Here is a 26,184-nt window from a genome sequence, read left to right as displayed (position 1 = left end):
TTTTACTTCTTCTTTTCCAATTTGGATGCCTTTTATTTCTTTGTCTTGCTGGATTGCCCTGGCTAGCACTTCCAGCACAATGTTGAATAACAGTGGTGACAGCGGGCATCCTTGTCTTGTTCCTGATCTTAGAGGGAAGGCTTTCAGTCTCTCACCATTGAGTACTATGCTGGCTGTGGGTTTTTCATATATGCTCTTTATCATGTTGAGGAAGTTTCCTTCAATTCCTACCTTTTGAAGTGTTTTTATCAAAAAGGGATGTTGGATTTTGTCAAATGCTTTTTCAGCATCTATTGAGATGATCAATTGATTTTTCCCTTTCGAGTTTTTAATGTGTTGTAATACATTGATTGTTTTTCTTATGTTGAACCATCCTTGCATGCCTTGAATGAACCCCACTTGGTCATGGTGTATGATTTTTTTAATGTGTCTTTGGATTCGATTTGCAAGTATTTTGTTGAGGATTTTTGCATCTATATTCATTAGGGAGATTGGCCGGTAGTTTTCCTTTTTTGTAGCATCTTTGCCTGGTTTTGGTATTAGATTGATGTTAGCTTCATAAAATGAGTTAGGTAGTGTTCCATTTTTTTCAATGTTTTGAAAGAGTTTGAGTAAGATTGGTGTCAGTTCTTTCTGGAAAGTTTGGTAGAATTCCCCTGTGAAGCCATCTGGCCCTGGGCATTTATTTGTGGGAAGATTTTTGATGACTGATTGGATCTCTTTGCTTGTGATGGGTTGGTTGAGGTCTTCTATTTCTTCTCTGGTCAGTCTAGGTTGTTCATATGTTTCCAGGAAATTGTCCATTTCTTCTACATTATCCAGTTTGTTGCCATACAGTTGTTCATAATATCCTCTTATAATTTTTTTAATTTCTTCAGGATCTGCAGTTATGTCACCTTTTTCATTCATTATTTTGTTTATATGGGTCTTCTCTCTTTTTGATTTTGTCAGTCTAGCTAGCGGCTTGTCAATCTTGTTGATCTTCTCAAAGAACCAACTTTTGGTGATATTTATCCTTTCTATTGTTTTTTTGTTCTCTATGTCATTTATTTCTGCTTTAATCCTTGTTATTTCTTTTCTTGTACTTGGTTTAGGATTGGTTTGCTGTTCATTTTCTAGCTTCTTCAGTTGATCCATTAGTTCTTTGATTTTGGCTCTTTCTTCCTTTTTAATATATGCGTTTAGTGCTATAAATTTCCCCCTTAGCACTGCTTTTGCTGCATCCCATAGGTTTTGGTATGTTGTGTTCTCATTTTCATTCGTCTCTATATATTTAGCAATTTCTCTTGCTATTTCTTCTTTAACCCACTGATTGTTTAGGAGTGTGTTGTTTAACCTCCAGGTATTTGTGAATTTTCTAAGTCTCTGATGGTTATTGACTTCTAATTGTATTCCATTGTGGTCAGAGAATGTGCTTTGAATAATTTCAATCTTTTTAAATTTATTGAGGCTTGTTTTATGTCCCAGCATATGATCTATTCTGGAGAAAGTTCCGTGAGCACTAGAAAAGTATGTGTATCCTGGTGATTTGGGATGTAATGTCCTGTAGATGTCTGTTAAATCTAATTCATTTATCAGATTGTTTAGGTTTTCAATTTCCTTATTGGTCTTCTGTCTGGTTGATCTATCTATAGGAGAGAGTGATGTGTTGAAGTCTCCCACAGTTATTGTGGAAACATCAATTGCTTCCTTTAGTTTTGCCAGTGTTTCTCTCATGTATTTTGTGGCACCTTGATTGGGTGCATAGACATTTACGATTGTTATTTCTTCTTGCTGAATTGCCCCTTTTATTAGTATGTAGTGGCCTTCTTTGTCTCTCAGAACATCCCTGCATTTGAAGTCTATTTTATCTGAGATTAATATTGCTACACCTGCTTTCTTTTGGCTGTAGCTTGCATGAAATATTTTTTTCCATCCTTTCACTTTCAGTTTCTTTGTGTCCCTGTGTCTAAGATGAGTCTCTTGTATGCAACATATTGATGGTTCATTTTTTTTGATCCATTCTGCGAATCTATATCTTTTAATTGGGGAGTTTAATCCATTTACATTCAACGTTAAAACCGTGAAGGCATTTCTTGAATCGGCCATCTTATCCTTTGGATTATGTTTGCCATATTTTTCCCTCTCTCTATTAATATCCTTTATTGTACCCATACCGAATCTCTTTAGTACTGAACCTTTCTCCAAGTCTCTCTGTCCTGTCTTTGTTTCTCTGTCTGTAGGGCTCCCTTTAGTATCTCCAGTAGGGCAGGTGTCTTGTTAGCAAATTCTCTCAGCATTTCTTTGTCTGTGAAAAATTTAAGCTCTCCCTCAAATCTGAAGGAGAGCTTTGCTGGATAAAATATTCTTGGCTGGAAATTCCTCTCACTCAGAATTTTAAATATATCGTGCCACTGCCTTCTTGCCTCCATGGTGGCTGCTGAGTAGTCACTACTTAGTCTTATGCTGTTTCCTTTGTATGTGGTGAATTGCTTTTCTCTTGCTGCTTTCAGAACTTGCTCCTTCTCTTCTATGTTTGACAGTGTGATCAGTATATGTCTCGGAGTGGGTTTTTTTGGATTTATTCTATTTGGAGTTCGCTGAGCATTTATGATTTGTGTATTTATGTTGTTTAGAAGATTTGGGAAGTTTTCCCCAACAATTTCTTTGAATACTCTTCCTAGACCTTTACCCTTTTCTTCCCCTTCTGGGACACCAATGAGTCTTATATTCGGACGTTTCATATTATCTATCATATCCCTGAGGTCCATTTCGAGTTTTTCAATTTTTTTCCCCATTCTTTCTTTTATGCTTTCATTTTCCATTCTGTCATCTTCCAGGTCACTGATTCGTTGTTCAACTTCCTCTAGTCTTGTACTATGAGTGTCCAGAATCTTTTTAATTTGGTCAACAGTTTCTTTAATTTCCATAAGATCATCCATTTTTTTATTTAGTCTTGCAATGTCTTCTTTATGCTCTTCTAGGGTCTTCTTGATTTCCTTCATATCCCGTACTATGGTCTCATTGTTCATCTTTAGTTCTTTGAGTAGCTGCTCTAGGTGTGTCTCTTCTGGTCTTTTGATTTGGGTGCTTGGGCTTGGGTTATCCATATCGTCTGGTTTTTTCATATGCTTTATAATTTTCTGTTGTTTTTGGCCTCGTGGCATTTGCTGAACTTGATAGGGTTCTTTTAGGGTTTGTAGACCAATTGAAGTCCTTATCTCTAATTTATCAGATCTACAGCTTCGTAGAGTACACTTTCTCTAACTAACCAGCAGGTGGCATCCACGAGCCACCTGTTCTCCACAAGCCAGATCTCCCCTGCTTAGCCTTTTTGGTGAGTGGGGGAGTGAGTCTTGTGGGGCCCAATTGGTGTACCAAGCTTGCGTGTGTAGTTGGTGTTGCCTGCCCTGTATGTGGGGCGTGTTTCTGGGCAGTCGGGGAGGGGGGGTGGCCCTAACAATCAAATCTCCCTGATGATCCTAGAGTTTTAAAGCTGCTGCAATAGTCTAATCCTTCAGTTCAGTCCTGCCACAGTTTGTCTCTGCTACTGACCCACAAGTCTTTGGTATTGGCGTATGGCTCTTGAGACTTGCAAGTGGGCCCCTCTTCCAGGCTGTGCACCCCGGGTCCTCTGTTGAGGGATGACTGTGCTATGTCACAGGTGAGTGCCGTCCCCCCAGGGCAGTTCTGGGCTGCTGGGCTGTGTTGGGAGGCTCCCAGTCTGCTCAAATGATGGCTGAATGGGGCTCTGTTAATTCACACTGCTCCCCCTTCCCAGCTCTGGGACATTCAGCTGAGGTTGCAGGGAAGGCTAATGTCCACGCCCAGTTTTGTGGTGTGTGCCTGTTATTTGAAGCACTTCCGTCACACTGGGTTGTCTGGGGCAGCTCTGGGCTATGGGGTTGGCGATGGGCAGGAGTGTTTCCTGTCCACCAGGATGGTGGCTGTGAGCGGACACCCCCCTTTTCTTGGGAAGTTGTGTTGTTTAGTGAATTTTCTCAGCCACTGGATTATTGCCTTTTGTCTCAGAGCTCTCTTAGTTCTGCTCTTGACTTGAAGTACCCAAATTTCAATTCTTTGAAGCTTTCTGTATTGAGCTTCTTAGAGTAATTGTTTTAGAAAAAGCAAAAAGGATTTAAAAAAAAAAAAAACAAAAAAAAAACGGCCCTCCTCAGAGATCTAATGGGTTATTGAAATGCTAATAGACAAAGCAACCAGGGCCATTAAGGAAAGGTGCACAGGGCAGAGAGATCAGCCTTGCTTCGGGATTTGCATATGCGCCTCAAGGCCTGATCTCCGCCCTTCCCCTTTCTGTGTTCACCAGAACTCCAAAAATCCTCTGCTTTTATTTTGGAGTTTTTCGTGTTGTTTTTTTTCTATGCCTGTCTCCTCTCTGCTGGGCTGGCTGCTCTCAGAGTCTCTGGTGTCTGGTCTCAGTCTATCTATGGTTGGAGTTTGAATCAGTAGAATGAGTTTCCGATAAGAGCAGCCACTGCAATTCTCCCTTCTCCTTCCTGGAGCTGACAGCCCCTCCTCCCCCGGGACTGAGCCTGGCAGGGAGGGGCGCGGGTCCCCTGGCCGCAAAAACTTACAGATTTCGCTGATCTCAGCAGTTCCACGTTTTCATGAGTGTTGTATGAAGTATGCCCAAAGACAGATTGCTCTGTGGTGTCCAGTCCACGCAGTTCCTGGCTTTTTACCTACTTTCCTGGAGGAGTAACTAAAACATACAGCTCACCAGTCTGCCATCTTGCCTACATTCAGTACATCTGTTTTTATGCCAGTACTATGCTGTTTTGACCACAGTAACTTTGTAATATGCTTTAAAGTCAGGTAGTGAGAGACCTCCCACTTCATTTTTCATTCTCAAGATATTTTTAGCTATCTGGGGCATTCTGCCCTTCCAAATAAATTTGATTATTGGTTTTTCTATTTCTGCAAAGTAAGTGGCTGGGATTTTTATTGGTATTGCATTGTATCTTTAAATCAATTGGGGTAGAATTGACATCTTAACTCTAGTTAAAGTTCCAATCTATGGACACGGTATGTCCTTCCATTTCTTTAGGTCTTCCTTGATTTCTTTTAGCAATGTTTTGTAGTTTTCTGTGTATAGGTCTTTTTGTCCTTGGTTAAATTTATTCCTAAATATTTGATTCTTTTGGTTGCTACTGTAGATGGAATTTTTTTCTTGATTTCCTCCTCAGATTGCTCATTACTGGTATATAGAAGCACTGTGGATTTTTGCATGCTGATATTGTATCTTGCCACTTTGCTGTGCTCATTTATTAGCTCTAGTAGCTTTACGGTAGATTTTTTTGGGATTGTTTACATATAGGACTGTGTCATCTCAAACAGTGAAAGTTTTACTTCTTCCTTTCCAATTTGGATGTGTTTTATTTCTTTTTCTTACCTAATTGCTCTAGCTTCAACTTCCAGCACAATGTTGAATAACATTGGTGACCGGAGGCATCTTTGTCTTCTTCCTGATCTTAGAGGGAAAGCTTTCAGTCTTTCCCCATTGAGTATGATATTAGTTGTGGGTTTGTCATATATTTCCTTTAACATGTTGAGGAAGTTTCCTTCTTGTTCTATCCTTTGAAATGTTTTCATCAAGAAAGGATGCTGAATTTTGTCAAATGCCTTTTCTGCATCATTGAGATGATCACGTGGTCTTTCCTGTTTAATTTATTGATGTGCTATATTGCATTAATTGATTTTCTTATGTTGAACCACTCTTGCATACCTGGAATAAAATCCACTTGGTCATGGTGTATAATTTTTAATGTGCTGCTGGATTTGATTTGCAAGTATTTTGTTCAGGATTTTTGCATCTATATTCATTAAAGCATTGGTCTGTAATTTTCTTTTCTTGTTGTACCTGTGTCTGGCTTTGGTAGGAGGGTGATATTGGTTTCATAGAACAAGTTATATAGTTTCTCTCCTATTCAGTTTTTTTGAAGAGTTTGGGCAGGATTGGTATTAATTCTTTCTTGAATGCTTGGTAGAATTCACATGTGGACTTTTTTCTTTGGGGAGTTTTTTGATGACTGAGCCAATTTCTACTTGTGATTGGTTTGTTGAGGTCTTCTGTTTATTCTTGTTTCAGTGGTGGTTGTTCATGCTTTTCTAGGAAGGTGACCATTTTGTCTAAGTTGCCTTGTTTGTAAGCATATAGTTATTCATAGTATCCTCTCGTTATCTTCTGTATTTCTGTGTGGTCGTTTCTGATTTTACTTATTTGCATCCTCTCTCTTTTTTGCTTTGTCAGCCTAGATAAGGGTCCATTCATTTTATTAATTTTCTCAAAGAACCAACTTCTTGTTTTGTTGATTCTTTCTATTGTTTTCATGTTCTCAATTTCATTTATTTCTGCTCTAACCTTTGTTATTTCTCTCCTTCTCTTTGCTTTGTTTGTTGTTCTTTCTCTAGTTCTTGAACAGTTAAGTCCTCAATTTTTGCTCTTTTTTCTTTTTTAATGTAAATGTTTAGGGCAATAAATTTCTCTCTCAACCCTGCCTTTGCTGCATCCCATAAGTTTTGATATGCTGTATTGTCATTTTCATTTGCCTCAAGATATTTACTAATTTCTCTTGTAATTTTTACTTTACCTGCTGGATGTTCAAGAGTGTGTTGTTTAGCCTCCATAGATTTGTGAATTCTCCAGCCTTCCACCTGTTACTTATTTCCAGGTTTATTCCATTATGATCCAAGAAAGTGTTTTGTCTAATTCTGATCTTTTAAAGTTTATTGAGACCTGCTTTGTGAACCAACACGTGGTCTATCTGGAGATCGATTCATGAGCACTTGGGAAAAAGTATATCCTGCTGTAGTTGGGTGCAATGTTCTGTAAATGGTTGTTAAGTCTAGTTCATTTCTCATATTATTCAAAATTTCTATTTCCTTATTGATCGTCTGTCTAGATGTTTCTATCCGTTGATGAGAGTGGTGTATTGAAGTCTCTGACTATTAATGTAGAAATGTCTACTTCTCTCTTCAGTGTCCTTTTTCTTCCTTTTTAATTTTTATTGGGATTGTTCAGATGCCATACAATTATCCAAAGACCCAAAGTGTACAATCAATTGCCCCTGGTACCCTCATACAGCTGTGCATCCATCACCGCACTTAATTTTTGTTCAATTTTTAGAATCTTTTCATTACTCCACAACAAGAAATAAAGTGAAAGATGAAAAAGAAAAAAAAAAAAAAAGAAAAAAAAGAAAAGGAAACTTGAATCCTCTCATATCCCTAACCAACCCCCCTCAATTGTTGACTTGTGTTGGTGTAGTACATTTGTTACTGTTTATGAAAGAATGTTGAAATACTATTAACTGTAGTATATAGTTTGCAATAGGTATATATTTCTTCCCTATATGCCCCTCTATTTTTAACTTCTAGTTGTATTGTCATACATTTGTTCTGGTTCATGGAAGAGATTTCTAATATTTGTACAGTTAATCATGGACATTGCCCACCATAGGATTCAGTTTTGTACATTCCCATCTTTTGACCTCCAACTTTCCTTCTGGTGACATATATGACTCTGAGCTTCCCCTTTCCACCTCATTCACGCACCATTCAGCACTGTTAGTTATTCTCATATCTTGCTACTGACACGTCTGTTCATTTCTGAACATTTAAGTTCATTCTAGTTGAACATTCTGCTCATACTAAGCAACCGCTTCCCATTCTTAAGCCTCGTCCTATATCTTGGTACCTTATATTTCATGTCTATGAGTTTACCTATTACAATTAGTTCTTATCAGTAAGACCCTGCAATATTTGTCCTTATGTGTCTGGCTTATTTCACTCAATATATTGCCCTCAAGGTTTTGTCATCAACCCATTTTTTTTTTTTTTAAGGTGGTTTTGTTCACATACCATACATTCCATCCTAAGTAAACAATCAAGGTTCTCTGTATGGTCACATATATATGTGTTCACCACCTTTACCACTATCCATATAAGGGCATCTACATTTCTTCCACAAGGCAGCAGGGAGAGTCAAAGAAGGTAGAGAGGCAAAAGAAAGAAGAAAAAAATGACAGCTAGGAAGTAGCAAAAGGAAAAGTAACCTTAAATCAAAGTAGAGTAAAGAGTCAGACAACACCACCAATGTCAAGTGTCTAACATGCCTCCGCTATCCCCCCCTCTTATCTGCATTTACCTTGGTATACTGCCTTTGTTACATTTGAGGAAGCATAATACAATGATTCTATTAGTTAGTCTCTAGTTTCTGTTGATTGCATCCCTCCCCCAATGCCTCCCCTTTTTGACACCTTGCAATGTTGACATTTGCTTGTTCTCCCTTGTAAAAGAACATATTTGTACATTTTAGCACAATTGTTGAACACGATTTCACCAAGTTACACAGTCCCATTCTTTATCTTTCCTCATTTCTTCTGGTGTCTCACGTGCTACCAACCTTCCTCTCTCAACCGTATTCGTAGTTATCTTTGTTCAGTGTACTTACTGTAGCTGTGCTACCGTCTCCCAAAATTGTGGTACAAACCACGTACTCCTGTCTTCTCCTATCAGTCTGTAGTGCTCCCTTTTAGTATTTCCTGTAGGGTGGATGTCTTGTTCACAAAGTCTCTCATTGTCTGTTTGTCGGAAAATATTTTGAACTCTCCCTCATATTTGAAGGACAGCTTTGCTGGATATAGAATTCTTGGTTGGCGGTTTTTCTCTATCAGTATCTTAAATGTATCACCCCACTTCCTTCTTGCCTCCATGGTTTCTGCTGAGAGATCTGCACATAGTCTTATTAAGCTTCTTTTGTATGTGATGGATTGCTTTTCTCTTGCTGCTTTCAGGATTCTCTCTTTGTTTTTGACATTTGATAATCTGATTATTAAGTGTCTTGGCATAGGCCTATTCAGATCTATTCTGTTTGGAGTACACTGTGCTTCTTGGATCTGTAATTTTATGTCTTTCATAAGAGATGGGAAATTTTCATTGATTATTTCCTCTATTATTGCCTCTGCCCCTTTTCCCTTCTCTTCTTCTGGGACACCAATGATATGTACATTCTTGTACTTTGTTTCATCAAGTTCCCAGAGACGTTGCTCATATTTTTTCATTCTTTTCTCCATCTGCTCTTTTGCTTGTAGGCTTTCAGGTGTTTTGTTCTCCAGTTCTTGAGTGTTTCCTTCTGCCTCTTGAGATCTGTTGTTGTATGTTTCCATTGTGTCTTTCGTCTCTTGTGTTGTGCCTTTCATTTCCATAGATTCTACTAGTTGTTTTTTTGAACTTTCGATTTCTGCCTTATGTGTGCCCAGTGTTTTCTTTACAGCCTCTATCTCTTTTGCAAAATATTCTCTAAACTTTTTGAATTGATTTAGCATTAGTTGTTTAAATTCCTGTATCTCAGTTGAAGTGTATGTTTGTTCCTTTGACTAGGCCATAGGTTCGTTTTTCTTAGTGTAGGTTGTAGTTTTCTGTTGTCTAGGCATCTGACTTCCTAGGCCACCCCCATCAGGTTTTCCCAAATGAGAACAGGCTCAGGTCACAGAAAGAGGTAATATTCAGTATCTGGTTTCCCTGATGGTTTTTCTTAGAGGATTGATAAACCTGTGCTTTTCTGCCCAGCAGGTACACCTGTCAGCCTGTCACCGCCTGTGTAAGAGGGTGTGGCCTGTGGATCTCCTCCCCCAGGCCTTCTCCAGAGAGGTCACTGCATATCAATAAGTTCTTTGTTTCTCTGACTCTGCTGATCAGAGTGTTTTGATTTTAAAATGACTGAGGCCGTCTTTACTGCAAAGGTTTTCTCCACAGAGAGAGAAAGGGACAGAAGAGCTCCCAGGTTCACCCGTCAGCCAGAGATCGCATCCGATCCTCTGGGCTCCCCATCCTGAGACAGATATGTCCCCCGACTCTCCCAAGGTCAGTTGTTACCAAAAGCCTCTGTCTGCTTGTTGAGGTTTCGCTGTCTGTATTGAGCAGTTAACATTAAAACCCCAGTTGGAGCTGGGCTGAGACAGTGCTGCTCTCTAGCACCACGAGGCTTCCGTGAGGGAGGGGCTCTCGGCTCTCGGCTCTCAGCGCGGGTCTGCAGTTTTACTTACAGATTTTATGCTGCGATCTCGGGCATTCCTCCCAATTCAGGTTCATGGATGATGAGTGGACAGTCACATTTGCCTCCCCACAGTTATTCCAGGTTATTTACTAGTTTTTTGGTCATTTATGAATTGTTCTAGGGGGGGACTAACAGTCTTCCACTCCTCTTTATGCTGCCATCTTACCTCCTCTCCTCTCCTTCATTTTTGAAGGACAGTTCTTCCAGCTATGGAATTCTTGGTTTGCAGTTTTTCTCTTCCAGCATCTTAAATATATCATACTATTGCCGTCTTACCTTTCTGGTGAGAGATCTGCACTTAGTCTTATTGGGCTTCCCTTGTATGTGATGGATCACTTTTCTCTTGCTGCTTTCAGAATTTTTTCTTTGTCTTTGCCATTTCACAATCTGATGAGTAAGTATCTTGGAATAGTTCTATTCGAATCTATTCTGTAAGGGGTATGCTGTACTTCTTGGACTTGTAATTTTATGTCTTTCATAAGAGTTGGGAAATTTTCAGTGATTATTTCCTCTATGATTCTTTCTGCCCCTTTTCCTTTCTCTTCTCCTTTTTAGACATCTGTATATTCATGTGCTTCCTGTTGTCATTCAGTTCCCTGAGACCCTGTTCATATTTTTCCATTCTTTTCTGTATCTGTTCTTTTGTGTGTAGGATTTTAGATGTCCTGTCTTCTAGTTCACTAATCCTTTCTTCTGCCTCTCCAAGTCTGCTGCTGTATGTCTCCACTGTGTTTTTCATCTCTTCTATTGTGCTTTTCATTCCCATAAGTTCCCATTTGTTTTTTCAAGCTTTCTAGTCCTTCTGTATGGACACTCTGTGTCTTTTTTATATCATCCATCTTTTTGCCACATTTTCCTTCCACTTGTTGAATTGATTTAGAAGATTTGTGTGAACATCTTTAATTTGTTGTTTCAACTCCTGAATCTCAGTCAAGGTGTTAGTTTGTTTCTTTGACTGGGCCATATCTTCCTGCTTCCTGAGTTGTGATTTTTTTGCTGTTGTCTAGGCATCTGATTTTCTTGATTAGTTTATTCTGGAGGTTGTTTTCTCTCTTTTGCCTAGGGTTTTCTTGTTGGTTGACTTTATTCTGTATTTGTTCATCTCTCTCACTGGCCATTTATCAGATTGGCTCTGTCCCACAATGATCTGCCTCAGGGATGGGGGGGTAAGCACTGGGCACATCTGTAGGTAATGCACGTCTCATGGCTCCCAGTGATGCTGTTTTGCTCCAGCCTGCAAGACCTAGGTTTGTTTCAGGGCACTGCTTTAACAGGTAGGTCATCTGTATTTCTCAGCCAAAACAGGGCTGGGTTCATATGAAAGGGGTATAGACCAGCTCCATGGGCCTGAGATAGGTTCTGGAGAGTCTCTGAAAAGCTCTTCAATTCCCTTGCACATTCCGGTCTGTCCAGCAGATGGTGCTGTTCGATGACTTATTTGTCCTCAGTAGCTGTTTGCCTCCGAGTCCAGGCTAGTCTGACTGTATGGGGCTGAAACTGTGGGGTTCCTGTGCCCTCACTTTGCTGGCCAAAATCTGGCTCAATGTGGGGCTGTGTCCCCCACTTTTCTTGAGGCAGAGGCTTCCCCAAGCTGCCTCAGGTTTCAGCCATCCCCCGGGCAGTGATCAGGCTGTCTGCTGCTGTTTCCCTCAAGGTTGAGGGAAGAGCTTTCAGACTCAGTGTTGGAAACACAGACTCTGTCCACCTTTTCTCAGATTCTTCATCCCTCACTGACCTGGGCTTTGGAATATCCTCTCCTGAACCCCAGGTCTCCAAGTGGTGGGAGTCTGACTCACTGCTTTTAGAGATTTTATAGACTGTGTCCATGGTGGGAGGGATTCTGGCTGCTATTTCTGTGCCCTTCCTGTGCAGTGTGAGACCGAGTGAGGGTGAGGGGAGAGGACCAGCTGGTCTGGGATGGAAGTTTCTTATCTGATATTTTTCTCTTTCTTCAGTTTGGCATTTTTAGGGTCTTTCTCCATTCTATATCTTCCTCCAGTGTTCTGAACAATTCATAGTTGTCCTTTTTTTTGTCATTGAATCTCTGGGGAGAAGTTTTCAGTAGCTGTTTATGTCACCACGTTAATGACATCTCCCCACCTCTGTATCTTTTAAGCTTTGTCACTAAATTTTAGATCCTGTCCCCAATTCTCTGTACCAATGGCAAATACAGAGAAGAATGGTGTTCCAGTTTCCTAAAGCTGCTGGAAATGCAATATACCAGAAATGGATTGGCTTTTACAATAGGGCTTTATTAGTGCACAAATTTACAGTTCTAAAGCCATGAAACTGTCCAAATTAAGGCATCAAGAGGTAGACACCATCACTGAAGAAAGGCCAATGGCATCCAGAACACTTCTGTTAGCTGGGAAGGTATGTGGCTGGCGTACGCTGGTCGTTTGCTCCCAGGTTGCACTGCTTTCAGCTTCTGATTCCAGGAGCTTTCTCCTTCAGTGTCTGTTGGACACTTCAGTCACTTAGCTTCTCTGGGGAAAACTCAGAGAGCTTCATCTCTTAGCTTAGCATCTCCAAACATCTGGGTCTGTGTCAGCTCTGGGCGTTTTCCCTGTAAGTGTCTCTGAGCTCTCTTCAAAATGTCTCTACCTTTTATCCTCTCAAAGAGGAATGCCAGTAAGCTAATTAAGACCCACCTTGAATGAGCAGGGTCATATCTCCATGGAAATAATCTAATCAAAGTTTTCCAACCTGCAATTGAGTGACTCACATCTCCAAGGAAACAATCTAATCAAAAGGTCCGACCCACTATTGGGTGGGTCACATCTCCATGGAAACAACCTAATCAACAGATCCCACCCACAATATGTCTGCCCTCGCAAGGCTGGATTAAAAGAACATGGTTTTTCTGGGGGTACATAATAGATTCAAAGCAGCACAAATGGTTTCCCCAATTTAGACATGGACTCACCTCATTCCTTTCTCAAAGCTTTTGTGCCTTAGCCCAGTCTCAGTTTTGTAACTTTAAAAAGACAAGAGGCTGTAAAGGAGTCTGGGAAAGATACAAATCAAAGGGCCATTGCAAATGAACACTGCTGAGTAGTTCTGCATAGGCCTTTGACTTTGACTGGTGTTAGCTTAGAAGGCTTTGAGGTTGGAGAGAAGTTAGAGGCACCCTTTCTCATTGGCTTCAGGTTCATCTCCATGGCTTAAAGTGACAATTTATTTCCCACCTGAGTCGTATATCCTTATAGTTTACAGCGGGTTCGCTTATGATAGTTGCCCAGGGCCAGGCTGAGGAGCAGCTCTCATTATGAATATTGCTGGTTGTTCTGCCAGAGGGAGAAAAAGAGAGTGGAGGGTCTTGCACAGGCAATAATTCTCAACATGGAAGTCTCTTCTTCCCACCTGTCATATCTGGTCAGCTGGGCTCTTCCAACCACGGGTGCCACTTTTGTCCAGCAGTGCTAAGGACCCCACAGGGAGGGAGTGGGAAATAATTCTGCCTTGTTCTTCTCCCACTGTCTTACCCTTTGCTTTTCTGAATCTCAGTATCCCTTAAAGCCGAGTTCTGTTCTCTATGAAGCTTTCCCTGACTGCTCTAGATGGCCATAAATTCTCTTCTGCAAGCTCCTATCTGGGGACTGAAAATGAAAGTGAAGGGGAAGGTGAGCCGTTTCTGACAGAGAGTTGTAGAATCTCAGAACCTGGAAGGAATTTTAGAAATTATCTGGTTCAGTCCTTTTCTATTACAGATGGGGAAAATAAAGCTCAGAGTATTTAAATCACTGGCTCAAGGTCACAAAGCCAGCTGCTGGCAGAACTGGAACCAGAACCTGGATCTCTAAACTCTTAAGTCCGGTGCTTTCCCACTACACCCGATGGCTGTTCTCTTTCCTCATTTCTTCTTGTGATATTTATGAGTAATTATTATTTAAAAAGTAAATCATAGTATTTCAATAAAAATATTATTTGGGCATAATAGCTTTCTACTGATACTTGGCATCACTATGATATACCTACTGCTGAACCTGGAAATACATTTTATATGTCCCTTTTAAATCATGTCCCTTGCTGGCTGATAGTGTATAATTGGTGGGATTGTAACTTGCCACATTATAGGCAGATTCTTGGATGAGCAGTTGAATTACCCACATCTGGAATTGCTAAGTAGTAATGCTGTAGACTTTGTAAGAGAGCAGGAGATAATTTGTTTTTCTCACCAGCAGTTCTTTTCTCCCCATTGCACAAACCAGATTTAAATATCTAACGCTGCAAAACTGGATAGCTACTGTATTATGAGTCTAAAACATACTTCCTCAATACTTCTTTTTGGGATTTGACTTACAGTCATCCTGTTATCAAAATGTTTAAAACTCCAGATAACATTATGTTAAAAAACCATTTATTTCTGATTTCCTTCAGATAATTCTTATGTGAAAAAAGTTGTGGTTATGTATACTTTTAGAAAAAAATTTAGTGGGTATTTCTTACTGAAAATAGTTAACATACCTTTCTTATAATGTCATACTAATTACCTTGCCATGTTTTGCAGAATGTTCTGCTTTATATGTATGAATGTAATTTTATTACATTTCTACAAAAGAAAGTAATGTTCAATAAGCCTTAAATCTATTTTCTAGAACATTTTTATGTTTGTTAATCAGTTGTCAATTCAGAGTAAATAATTTTGATTTCCACAGGATTCTTTTAAAGGACTATTAATTCAGACTTCTAATGGTCGTCCATTTAGTGATTCAGTCAGTGAATATTTCTTAAGTACCTGTTACGTGAACAAGACGGATTGAGATTACATTCAAGTGGAGAAATTACATAATAAATAAGTAAACAAAATAATTATCGTTTGTTGTGGTGGAGATTAAATGAGTTACATGAAAAGCCCTTAGAATGTTCTTATGTAGTAGGTACTCAGTAAATATTAGTTATTATTTATCATTCATTCATTCATTCATTCATTCATTCATTCAACAGCCATGTATTGAATGCCTACTGTGGTTCCAAGTATGGTGGAATATAGAATTGACCAAGTGTCAGTCCTATCTTTTTGAATGGTTTTGGAATGATGGACAGGATTTGGCTAGACAGGGAGAATAGGGGAAAACATTCTAAGTAAAGACTAGAGCATCATCATAGCTTGGAAGCAAGAATAAGCAAAGTTTGTTGCAGGTTAGTGAGAAATTGAGCTTGACTTGGGTAGGTATATTATGTTGGGGAATTAACATAATGCATCTCATGGAGTAAATGAGTAAATGTCATGGAGACCAGAGTATTTAGAGGTGGAAGAGAGTGTATGAGGATTGTCTCATTCAGCCTTTCATCCATCCTGACATTTTTAAAGACCATATAATATCCTATATGTACCGCTATATGTACTACATTTTATCTAATAATTTTATTATTATTTTAGTTGTTTCCAATTTTTTGCTATATAAATATTGATGTAATCAACATCTTTAGGTGCAATACTTTTTTGTTTATTTTCTGTGAATAAAATTTCACGTGTGGGATTACTGAAACAAAGAATATATTTTAATTTCATAGGGCTGCTGTAACAAATTACCACAAATTCAGTGACTTAAAATGACATATTTATTCTTTGCAGTTTTGAAGTCAAGAAGTACAAAATCAATGCGTCCCTCACAGGGTCATACTCCCTTCGAAAGCTCTAGGACAGAATCCCTTCTTGGCTTTCCTTAGCTTCTGGTGGTTTTTGGCAATCCTTGGCATTCTTTGGCTTGCCTCTGCCTCTGTCTTCACCTAGCCTTCTTCTCTGTGTGTGTGTATCTCTTTTTGTTCTCTCCTCTTCTTATAAGGACACTGGTCACTGGATTTAGGGTCCACCCTAATCTAATATGACCTCACCTTAACTAATTATTTCTGCAAAGACCCAGTTTCCAAATTAAGTCACATTCTCAGGTTTTGGGTAGACATGAATTTTGGAGGATGCTATTCAAATCACTACAGAATATAAATACCTTTATTTCTCTAGACACATAGTGTCAAATTGATTTCCAAAATGGCTACTTCTACTCTTTATAATTTTTTTAATAATTCAGTTTTCATAAAATGGCTTGTCATTTTAGCTTCATTTCTTTGATCCAACTTTTCCTTATATTTGTGTTTATTTCCTTTTTTGTGAGTTATCTTTCACAGTCTGAACATCTATCTACTAGCAATTTTAATTTTTAAAATGCATTTGAATGAGCTCATTATTTTTATAGACATTACTATTTTACTTGTCATACTTGGCAGTCCATTGCTTTTCTTAACAGTGCTTTAATTCTCATTTTATAGAACTTTTAAATATTTATATTTAAAAATCTCAGTTATTATTCATTCACAGCTCTGATAAATAATCTACTCCCCTTTCTGTTAGTTTTCCTGTGATATTTTAAGAAACAATTTCATACTTTAATCTATCTGGGGTTGGCCATTCATTTTTGAACACTTCTAATTATTATAAAGTTTATTATACTGTTTATGTAGTTTTTAAAGCTTTGTTTTAATCTGGAGAAAAATTTTACAAAGAAATTCTTAACTCTGTAGGAAAAGAGAGAGCAAGACATGAAGTCCAAGTTTTATTGAGCTTTTTAACATATCAGATAACCTATGAAGATTGGAAAGCCTTAGAAACTAATGAGTAGGGAAGGTGGTATTTGGAGAAAAGTAGTCTAAGGTTGTTTATCGCTGCTTTTGTTTTTCTGTCTTCCTGACCTTGCCCCAAGAAGAGGAAAGAAGCAAGGGAATCGTGGGGGAATGTGTTTGGTATCTATTAGCTGGATACACATTTTGGAAACGTGAAATTGAGCCACCTCTCTTATTTTTTGGCAGTCTGAAGAGAACAGGTCATTTGTAGATGAGTCAAGGGTTGGATAAAGGCAGGCCACCTGTAGGAGGTGAAACCATTCTGGGCTGGTGCAAGCAGAGGGGCGGGGGACTCACATAGTGCTCTAACAGTCAGTAGCTTATTAGAATACAGCAGGTCACCTCTTCCTCAGTTAATTTCTGCCAGTCTAGTTACTTATAACATAAATTAGTGTTTCAAATTTGGGTTTGAAGACCTTCCACATTAGAATCTCCTGCAGTGCTTATTAAAAGTGTCCACCCGGAGTCACTGAATATTTGAAGACTTGATCTGGGAATTCAAAAATCACCCTTGAGGGATTCTTATGCAACTAAAATTTGAGTATCAGTTCCTTAAGGCTGTTATTAAGGTACCATAAAGCATGTGGAGATTGATGCTGGCCTATGTAATAAAAAGACAGTAATAAACAACCTTTTTATGCTGGTTTGGAAACAAACATGTAAAGAAATCGCGAATGTCTCTGATGTAATGGCAGCGTGGCAGAAACTTTAATGGAGCCAGGCTTGACATCTCAAAAATGAAAACCATGAAAGCAGCAATTCCATTGTTATACCAACCACTCTCTCTTTTAGCATTACATTGTAGAATTTTCCAAAAAAGGGACCATACTTTTTTTTTGTCATTCCAGTTGCCATGGCCACGTACAGTGACAGAACGGTTGTTGGATGAGATGTTTGACAACAGTGCATCTCGGTTTCTGGCTATCTTGGAAGCTCTTTCTGATTCAAATAGGCGAATACTGCAAACAGGACCTATTGCTACAGATGAAGTAGAGCTTCGTGATGTTGTCTCAGAACTGTTTATAGCGGGAAAAGAACTTCTAATAAGTAAATAAGATGTTAAGGTTATATTTTACGGTAGAACATGCATAACAACAATTTTGGAATGGGAGTTCACACACAAAAAACTGATATCATATTCAATTTATTATCAACCTTGAGTTCAGGAAACTTGCTAAACTCAACTGATAATTCAAATTATGTATCAGATTTTTTTTGCATTTTTAATGTATATATTATTTATGAATAATGGTAATTATATTTCTTCCTTTTCAATTCTTATTCTTTTTAGTTTTTTTCTTGCCTTTCTTGCCTTACCATACTGGCTAGGATCTTCAATAAAATGTGGAAGGGAAGTGGTGATAGTAAGACATCCTTATCTCTCATTCATGATCTGAGATGGAAAGATATCAACATTTCACCATTAATTATGATAATTACTAAAGGATTTTTGTAGATACCTTTTATCAGATTAAGGAAGTTTCCTTTTATTTCTAGGTTGCTAGGAGTTTTTTTTTTTTTTTTTTTTTTTAATACTGAATCATTGTTGAATTTTATGAAAAGCCTTTTCTGGATTTATTGTATTTATTGAGTTGATCATTTGGCTATTCTCTTTTATTTCCATTAATGTGGTGGATTACACTGATTGCACATCTAGTTTTTAACTGCTCTATATTTCTGAAATAAACTTAACGTAGATGTGAGAATTATCCTTTTGATACATTGCTAGATTTTTATATCTCTGTTCATGAGACAGATTTTCCTTTCTCTTAATGCCCTTTTCAGATTTCACATTCAAGGTAAGGCTGGCTTCATAAAGTGAGTTAAAGAGTATGCCCTCTTTTTCTGTTATCTGGAAGAATTTGTGTCAGATTGGTAATATTTCTTTCTAAATGTTTGATTGAATTTACTGATGAAGTCATCTGGACCTGGAGTTTTCTTTGTGGAAGGAGTTTTTTTATGGATTCAATTTATTCCATAGATGCAGGACTATTCAGGTTTTCTTTCCACTCCTTTTTTTTAATCTGTCAGTTTTTGGTAAATTGTATTTTCCTTGAATATTTTCTATTTTATTGAATATTTTCAAATTTGTATAAAATTGTTTATAATATCTCAATATTTTATTTTTAATATCTGTAGGATCTGTGCATGGAAGAAGAGATTTTCATTCCTAATATTCATCAGTTTGCCTTCTCTCTTATTTCATCATTTGTACCAGGGATCCACCTATTTCATTAATCTTTTCAAAGAAACAATATTTGACTTTGTTGATCCTACTTATTTTGGTTTTGTTTTCCATTTATTAATGTCTGCTCTTTATTATTGCCTTTCTTCTACTTTCTTGGGATTACTTTGATGATTTTTTTTAACTTATTGACTTGGTACTTGATTCTCAGGCTCCCTTCTTATTTAATATATTTGTATTATGACATTTTTTTCTAAGTGTAGCTTTAGCTTTGTGCCTGATGTTTTGAACTATCATACCTTCATTATCATTCAGTTAAAAGTATTTTTAAATTTCCTTTGTGATTTCTTCTTTGATATATGGGTTATGAATCAAAACATATGGAGATTTTCTAATTATCTTTTTGTTTCTGATTTCTAGCTTAATTTACTGTGGTCAGAGAGCATACTTTTATTATTTGAAATCTTTGAAATTTGTTGATATTTGCTTTATGGCAGAGCAATATGACCTTACCTAACCAATTTTGGTAAATAGTCTGCATATACTTAAAAACGACTTGCTGGGCAAATTATTTTATATATGTTTATTAGGTGAAAGTTGTAAATCATGTGGCGAAATCTTATCTACCCCTACGGATTTTCTTGTCTGCTTGTTTTAGAAATTTTTAGGATAGATAGGTTAAACATCTTTTGCAACACATTTTGCATTTCAGTTGGAGAGAGATTACGGAAGCATTGGTATATGTGTATGCTCTGCTGTAGCAGATACTGTTTTCCAAAGTGGTGTTGCCAGTTTGCACCCCCATCAGCATTTTATGAGAGTTCCAGTTGCTCCAAATTCTCACTGACACTTAGTATTATCTGTCTTTTTCATTTTGTCCATTTTCATGATTTAAATGGTATCACATTGTGGATTTAATTTGTATTTCTCTGATGACTATTGACGTTGAGCCCTTTTTTATGTGTTTATTGGCCATCTGAACATTTTTGTGAAGTGCCTGTTCAAATGTTTGGCCCATGTTTCTATTGGCTATTTGCTTTTTTCTTAATTTGCAGAAAATCTTTATGTATTTTGGGTAAAGTCCTTTTTATTAAATACATGTATTGCAAATATCTGCTTCCATTTGTGGCTTGCCTTTTCATTCTCTTAATGGTATCTGTTGAGGAACAGAAATTCCCAATTTTAATGTAGTTCAAATTATCAATATAACCTTTATACTTCATCCTTTTGTGCCATATTTAAAAAAATCTCTGCTACCCCAATGTCAAGATTCTTGTTTCCCCCATTAAAGTATAAGCTCTGGGAAGGCAGAGATTGTGTCTATTCTCTTTTGCATTGTTTCCCTAGTATCTGGCAGTGTCTGATAGTTAATATTTAGTAAATACTTCTTTGTATGAGTGTGATTCATACCTCTCTCCTTTTCTAGTTTCAAATACTGGTGCAGATGGAAGGCTTGATTTTCCAAAATCATCTTTTTTGGAACTTATTATACAAAGAAAAAATCTTATTTCTGTGGATGCTGCTGTGAAATTTATAAAATTAGCTTTTACCTATGAGGAATGGAGTTTATTTGAATCTGTAGCTGTGCAGCTTATTGACTTTTTTCAGGTAATATAGACAAAGCCATTAATCTGTTTTTGTTTTGTTAAGATGACATTGAGTTTCTGATTAATTTGTGTGATTTACATACTCTCAGAGGCAAGATGATCCAGAATCTAAGACAGCCGAGATGGATTTAACTCTTCTTATTGCAATAGAACCTGTAATCAATGTGAAGAGAAACAAAGGTTTGATCTTTCCTTTGGAAAACTATAAAGAGGGACAAGCAGCTCAAGTTTATGAAAAAAGAATTGCTTTTCATGGTGAGTTTTCTTTTGCCTTTTTGAAAATTATAATAACTTTATTTGATAAAATAAGCTCTTTACTGGTGAGGTGAGAAAAAGACTGTTCGAGGCAGAGGGAACTGGAAGTGCAAAGGTCCTGAGGTGAGAACATGCTTGGTGTGATGAAGGAGTGGCAGGGAGACATGTGTGGCTAGAGTGCATGGGTGGTGGAGATGGAATCTAGGAGTGTGGTAGGAGATGAGGTCAGAGAAGTAGCTGAGCTTCAGATCATTCAGGCTCCTAGGCCTAAGGATGCTGGATCTTATTCTAAGTGAGGGTTTTGAGTAGAGGAATAAGGCTATACGTAGCTGCTCATTTGCTGGGGTAAGTGAGAGGCCAGCAGGGCAGTGACACAAAAGCTGTCAGTTGGTGAACCTGGAAGATTTGGTAATGGTCTTTCTCTTTCCAGTGTGCAGTGTTTCCATTCTAGGACTTTTTAAGTCAGGCCCAAGGGTAAAGGACGATACTGACTGGGTTATAAAACTACAACTTATGTGTGAGACCAAGGAAGATGTTTATCTGGTGCAGGATCTATTTCTGTAGCTCACTGGATAATCTAACTTGTACGATCAGTTTGTTTGAACACCGTAGGTGCAGGGAGTGGTGAATGGGAAGTGGGACTTGGTGAGATTGTACAGGCTGGGGTGAAATCCCGACACATCCCAGAGTGATATGGGCAGAGAATCTAAATGTATATGCGGGATCCCCGAGGGGCTGGGGAGAAATGCTTCTGAGAAGTGTTGGACTTCCCCACCTGGGCTATTGCTGATTTTCCCACAAACATTGAGGACTGCCAATTTAGTGGGCTGAGCCCTCTATCTGGGGGCTGTCCCCTGTGAGGCTAGTTGATGCAAGGGAGAGGTTAAGCCCCCTTATAATTGTGCGTAAGAGTTACCCCACAGAGAGCTTCTTTGTTGCTTAGATGTGGCCCTCTCTCTCTAAGCCCATTTGGCAAGTGAACTTACTACCCTCCCCCCTGCATGGGATGTGACTCCCAGGGGTGTGAATCCCCCTGGCAATGTGGGAAATGACTCCTGGGGATGAGCCTGGACCCAGAACTGTGGGATTGAGAGGATCTTCTTGACCAAAAGGGGGAAGAGAGATGAAGCAAAGTAGGATTCTAGTGGCTGAGAGATTTCAAATGGAGTCGAGAGGTCACTCTGGAGGGTATTCCTATGCGCTATGTAGATATCAGCTTTTGGTCTTTAGTGTGTTGGAATGGCTAGAGGGAAATACTGGAAGCTGTCAAACTGCAATCCAGTGACCTTGATTCTTGAAGACGATTGTATAACTATATAGATTACATAGTGCGACTGTCTGACTGTGAAAACCTTGTGGCTTGCACTTCCTTTATCCAGTATATGAACAGATGAGTGGAAAAATGGGGACAAAAATTAGATGAAGAATAGGGTGGGATGGAGCGGGTGGAAAGATTTGGGTGTTCTTTTTTGCTTTTATTTTCAATTTGGAGTAAGGAAAAGGTTCAAAAATTGATTCTAGTGATGAACGCACAACTGTATGATGGTGCTGTGAATAATTGACTATACACTGTGGATGACTGTAGGATGTGTGAATATATCTCAAACTTTATTTAAAAAAGTATATAAACAATGGGGGGAGGAAGGGAATGGGATGTTTTGGATATTCTTTTTTATTTTAATGTTCATTTTATTTTTGGAAGTAATGTAAATGTTCAAAGTTTGATTGTAGTGATGAAAGCATAGCTATATGATGACACTGAACAACTGAGTATACACTTTGAATGATTGTATGTTATGTGATTATATCTCAATAAAATTGCATTAAAAAACTCTAGAAGTAACCTCTAAAAAAAAGTTAATTTGTGTATCATTGAAAATAAATGCAAATATTTGTCCCAAATTATCTGTTTTAAAATTCAGATTCATATATGGTTTTACTATCTGTGATTTAATGTCTTATCATAGGCATTGATAAAAACTTATTTGAAGAATTTTCTGTATATTTTGGAAAATCTCCATTGAAGATGTTGTCCCTTTTGTTTTTCACTATCCCTTGTTTTCAAGATCTGCATGCTAAATTGTTCCTAAAATCAACCCTCTATCCATTTTTTTTAAAATGGGCAATTAATTTTTTTCTCTCCATTTTGTGTACAACACTGCAAATCCATTTCAGCCTTCCTTCACCAAATATGTCATCTGAGCTTCTCTCCTATAGAAATTCAAAAACACTACTCTTTGGCTGATGAGAATTAGTCCATAATTTTTTTAAATTCAATTTTATTGAGATTATTCACATACCATACAATCATCCAAAGTGTACAGTCAGTTGTTCATGGTACCATTATATAGTTGTGCATCCATCACCACAATTAGTTTTTTTTTTTTTTTTTCAATTTTAGAACATTTTCATTACTCCAGAAAGGAAATAAGAATAAAAAAGAAACCCAAACCCTCCCCTGCCCCTAACCTCCCCCCCATTATTGACTCATGGTATTGGTATAGTATATTTGTTACTGTTGATGAATGTTAAGCTATTACTAACTGTAGTACATAGTTTGCAATAGGTACATTTTCCCCCTACATACCCTTCTATTATTAACTTCTAGTTACAGTGTCATACGTTTGCTCTAGTTCATGATATAAATTTCTAATATTTGTACGGCTAATCACAGATATTGTCCATCACAAGATTCACTGTGTTATACAGTCCTGTATTTTGACGTCCAATTTTCCTTTTGGTGACATATGTGACTCTAAACTTCCCCTTTCCACCACACTCACACACCATTCAACACTGTTAGTTATTCTCACAATAATGTGCCACCGTCACCTCTGTCCATTTCCAAATGCTCAAGTTCAACCCGGTTAAACATTCTGTTTGTAATAAGCAACTGCGCCCCATTCTTTAGCCTCATTCTATATCCTGGTAACCTATATTTCATGTCTATGAGTTTACATATTATAATTAGTTCATATCAGTGAGATCATACAATATTTGTTCCCCTGTGTCTGACTTCACTCAATATATTGTCCTCAAGGTTCATCCATCAAACTGTTTTTTTTTTTTTTTTAATTCAGTTTTATTGAAATACATTCACACATCATACAATCATCCATGATATGCAATCCACTGTCCACAGTATGATAACATAGTTATGCGTTCATCACCACAATCTATCTCTGAACATTTTCCTTACATCAGAAAGAACCAGAACAAGAATAAAAAATAAAAGTGAAAAAAAAAACACCCAAATCATCCCCCCATCCCACCCTATTTGTCCTTTAGTTTTTATCCCCATTCCTCCACTCATCCATACACTAGATAAAGGGGGTGTGATCCACAAGGTCTTCAAAATCACACTGTCACCCCTTGTAATCTACATTATTATATAATTGTCTTCAGGAGTCCAGGCTGCTGGGTTGGAGTTTGGTAGTGTCAGGTATTTACTTCTAGCTATTCCAATACATTAAAGCCTAAGAGGTGTTATCTATATAGTGCATAAGAATGTCCACAGAGTGACCTCTCGACTCCATTTGGAATCTCTCAGCCACTGAAACCATTTTGTCTCATTTTGCATCCCCCTTTTGGTCAAGAAGATACTCTCAGTCCCATGATGCCGGGTCTACATTCATCCCCGGGAGTCATACTCTGCGTTGCCAGGGAGATTTACACCCCTGGGAGTTGGGTCCCACGTAGGGGGGAGGGCAGCGAGTTCACCTGTCGAGATGGCTCAGTTAGAGAGAGAGAGGGCCACATCTGAGCAACAAAGAGGTACTCAGGGGGAGACTCTTAGGCACCATTACATACAACTTTAGACTCTCCTTTGTGGTAATGAGCTTCATAAGGGCAAGGTCCCATGCTCAAGGGCTCAGCACATCAAACCACCAGTCTCAATGTTTGTGACAACATACGCTAGGGGATCAGCATCTCAAAGCATCAAACTGTTTTTTAAAGATGATTTTGTTCATGCACCATACATTCCATCCTAAGTAAACAGTCAATGATTTCCTGTATAATCATGTAGTTATGTATTCACCACCACCACCACTATCTATATAAGGACATTTCCTTCCTTCCACAAAGAAAGCGGAAGAGTCAAAAAAGGTAGAGAGACAAAAAAGAAAGAAAAAGAAAGGAAAAAAATTGACAACAAAAAAGCAACAAAAGAAAAGATAAAATTAAGATAAAGTACGATGAAAGAGTCAGACAACATCACCAATGCCAAGAATCTCATACTCCTCCCTTAAAGGCGTTTAGCTTTGGTATATTTCCTTTGTAACATTAAAGGAAGCATAATACAATGTTTCTGTTAATTCTGGCGTCTAGTTTGCATTGATTGTATTTTTTTTTCCCAATACCACCCCATTTTTAACACCTTGCAAGGTTGACATTCATTTGTTCTTCCTCCTGTAAAAACATATTTGTACATTTTATCACAATCGCTGAGCACTCTAGGTTTCACTAAGTTATACTGTCCCAGTCTTTATCTTCCCTCTTTCCTTCTGGTGTCCCACATGCCCCTAACCTTCCTCTTTCAACATACTCACAGTCTTGAGTTCAGTGTTCTTACATTATTGTGCTACCATCATCCAAAACTGTGCTCCAAACCTTTCACTCCTGTCCTTTCCTATCTGTCTTTAGTGCTCCCTTTAGTATTTCCTGTAGAGCAGGTATCTTGTTCACAAACTCTGTCATTGTCTCTTTGTTAGAGAATATTTTAAAATCTCCCTCATATTTGAAGGACAGTCTTGCCAGATATAAAATTCTTGGTTGGTGGTTTTTCTCTTTCAGTATCTTAAATATATCACACCGCTGCCTTCTTTCCTTCATGGTTTCTACTGAGAAATCTGCACATAGTCTTATCAAGCTTCTCTTGTATGTGATGGATTGCTTTTCTCTTGCTGCTTTCAGGATTCTCTCTTTATCTTTGATGTTTGATAATCTGATTATTAAGTATCTTGGTGTAGGTCTATTCAGATCTATTCTGTTTGGGGTACGCTGTGCTTCTTGGATCTGCAATTTTATGTCTTTCATATGAGATGCAAAATTTTCAGTGATTATTTCCTCCATTATTGCTTCTGCTCCTTCTCTCTTTTCTTCTTCTGGGACACCCATGACACATACTTTCATGTCCTTCATGTTGTCATTCAATTCCCTGAGGCATTGCTCATACTTTTTCCATTTTTTTTTTTCCTATCTGTTCTTTTGTGTGTAGGATTTCAGGTGTCTTGTTCTCCAGTTCCTGAATGTTTTCTTCTGCCTCTTAAAATCTGCTGTTGTATGTCTCCATTGTGTTTGTCATCTCTTGTGTTGGGCCTTTCATTTCCACAGGTTTTGCCAGTTGTTTTTTCAAACTTTCAAGTTCTTCCTTATGTTCACCCAATATTTTCTTTATATCCTTCATCTATTTTGCCATATCTTCCCTAAACTCATTGAATTGATTTAGCATTAGTTGT

General features: G+C 38.0%; 1 protein-coding gene across 10 annotated transcripts in view; it reads left to right on the top strand.

The window, feature by feature from the left end:
- Positions 1 to 26,184, top strand: part of CFAP54 (cilia and flagella associated protein 54) — a 429,497-nt gene that overhangs the window by 43,160 nt on the left and 360,153 nt on the right. For all 10 annotated transcript variants that reach the window (XM_037846937.1, XM_037846939.1, XM_037846934.1 and 7 more), the window contains exons 9-11: positions 17,527 to 17,725; positions 20,290 to 20,471; positions 20,560 to 20,725. In XM_037846937.1, the coding sequence (XP_037702865.1) occupies positions 17,527 to 17,725; positions 20,290 to 20,471; positions 20,560 to 20,725 (547 nt within the window). The remainder of the gene's footprint in view (positions 1 to 17,526; positions 17,726 to 20,289; positions 20,472 to 20,559; positions 20,726 to 26,184) is intronic.

The sequence above is a fragment of the Choloepus didactylus genome, chromosome 8 (assembly GCF_015220235.1).
Source record: "Choloepus didactylus isolate mChoDid1 chromosome 8, mChoDid1.pri, whole genome shotgun sequence".
Taxonomy (NCBI): domain Eukaryota; kingdom Metazoa; phylum Chordata; class Mammalia; order Pilosa; family Megalonychidae; genus Choloepus; species Choloepus didactylus.
This window is presented reverse-complemented; position numbering and strand designations above follow the sequence as displayed.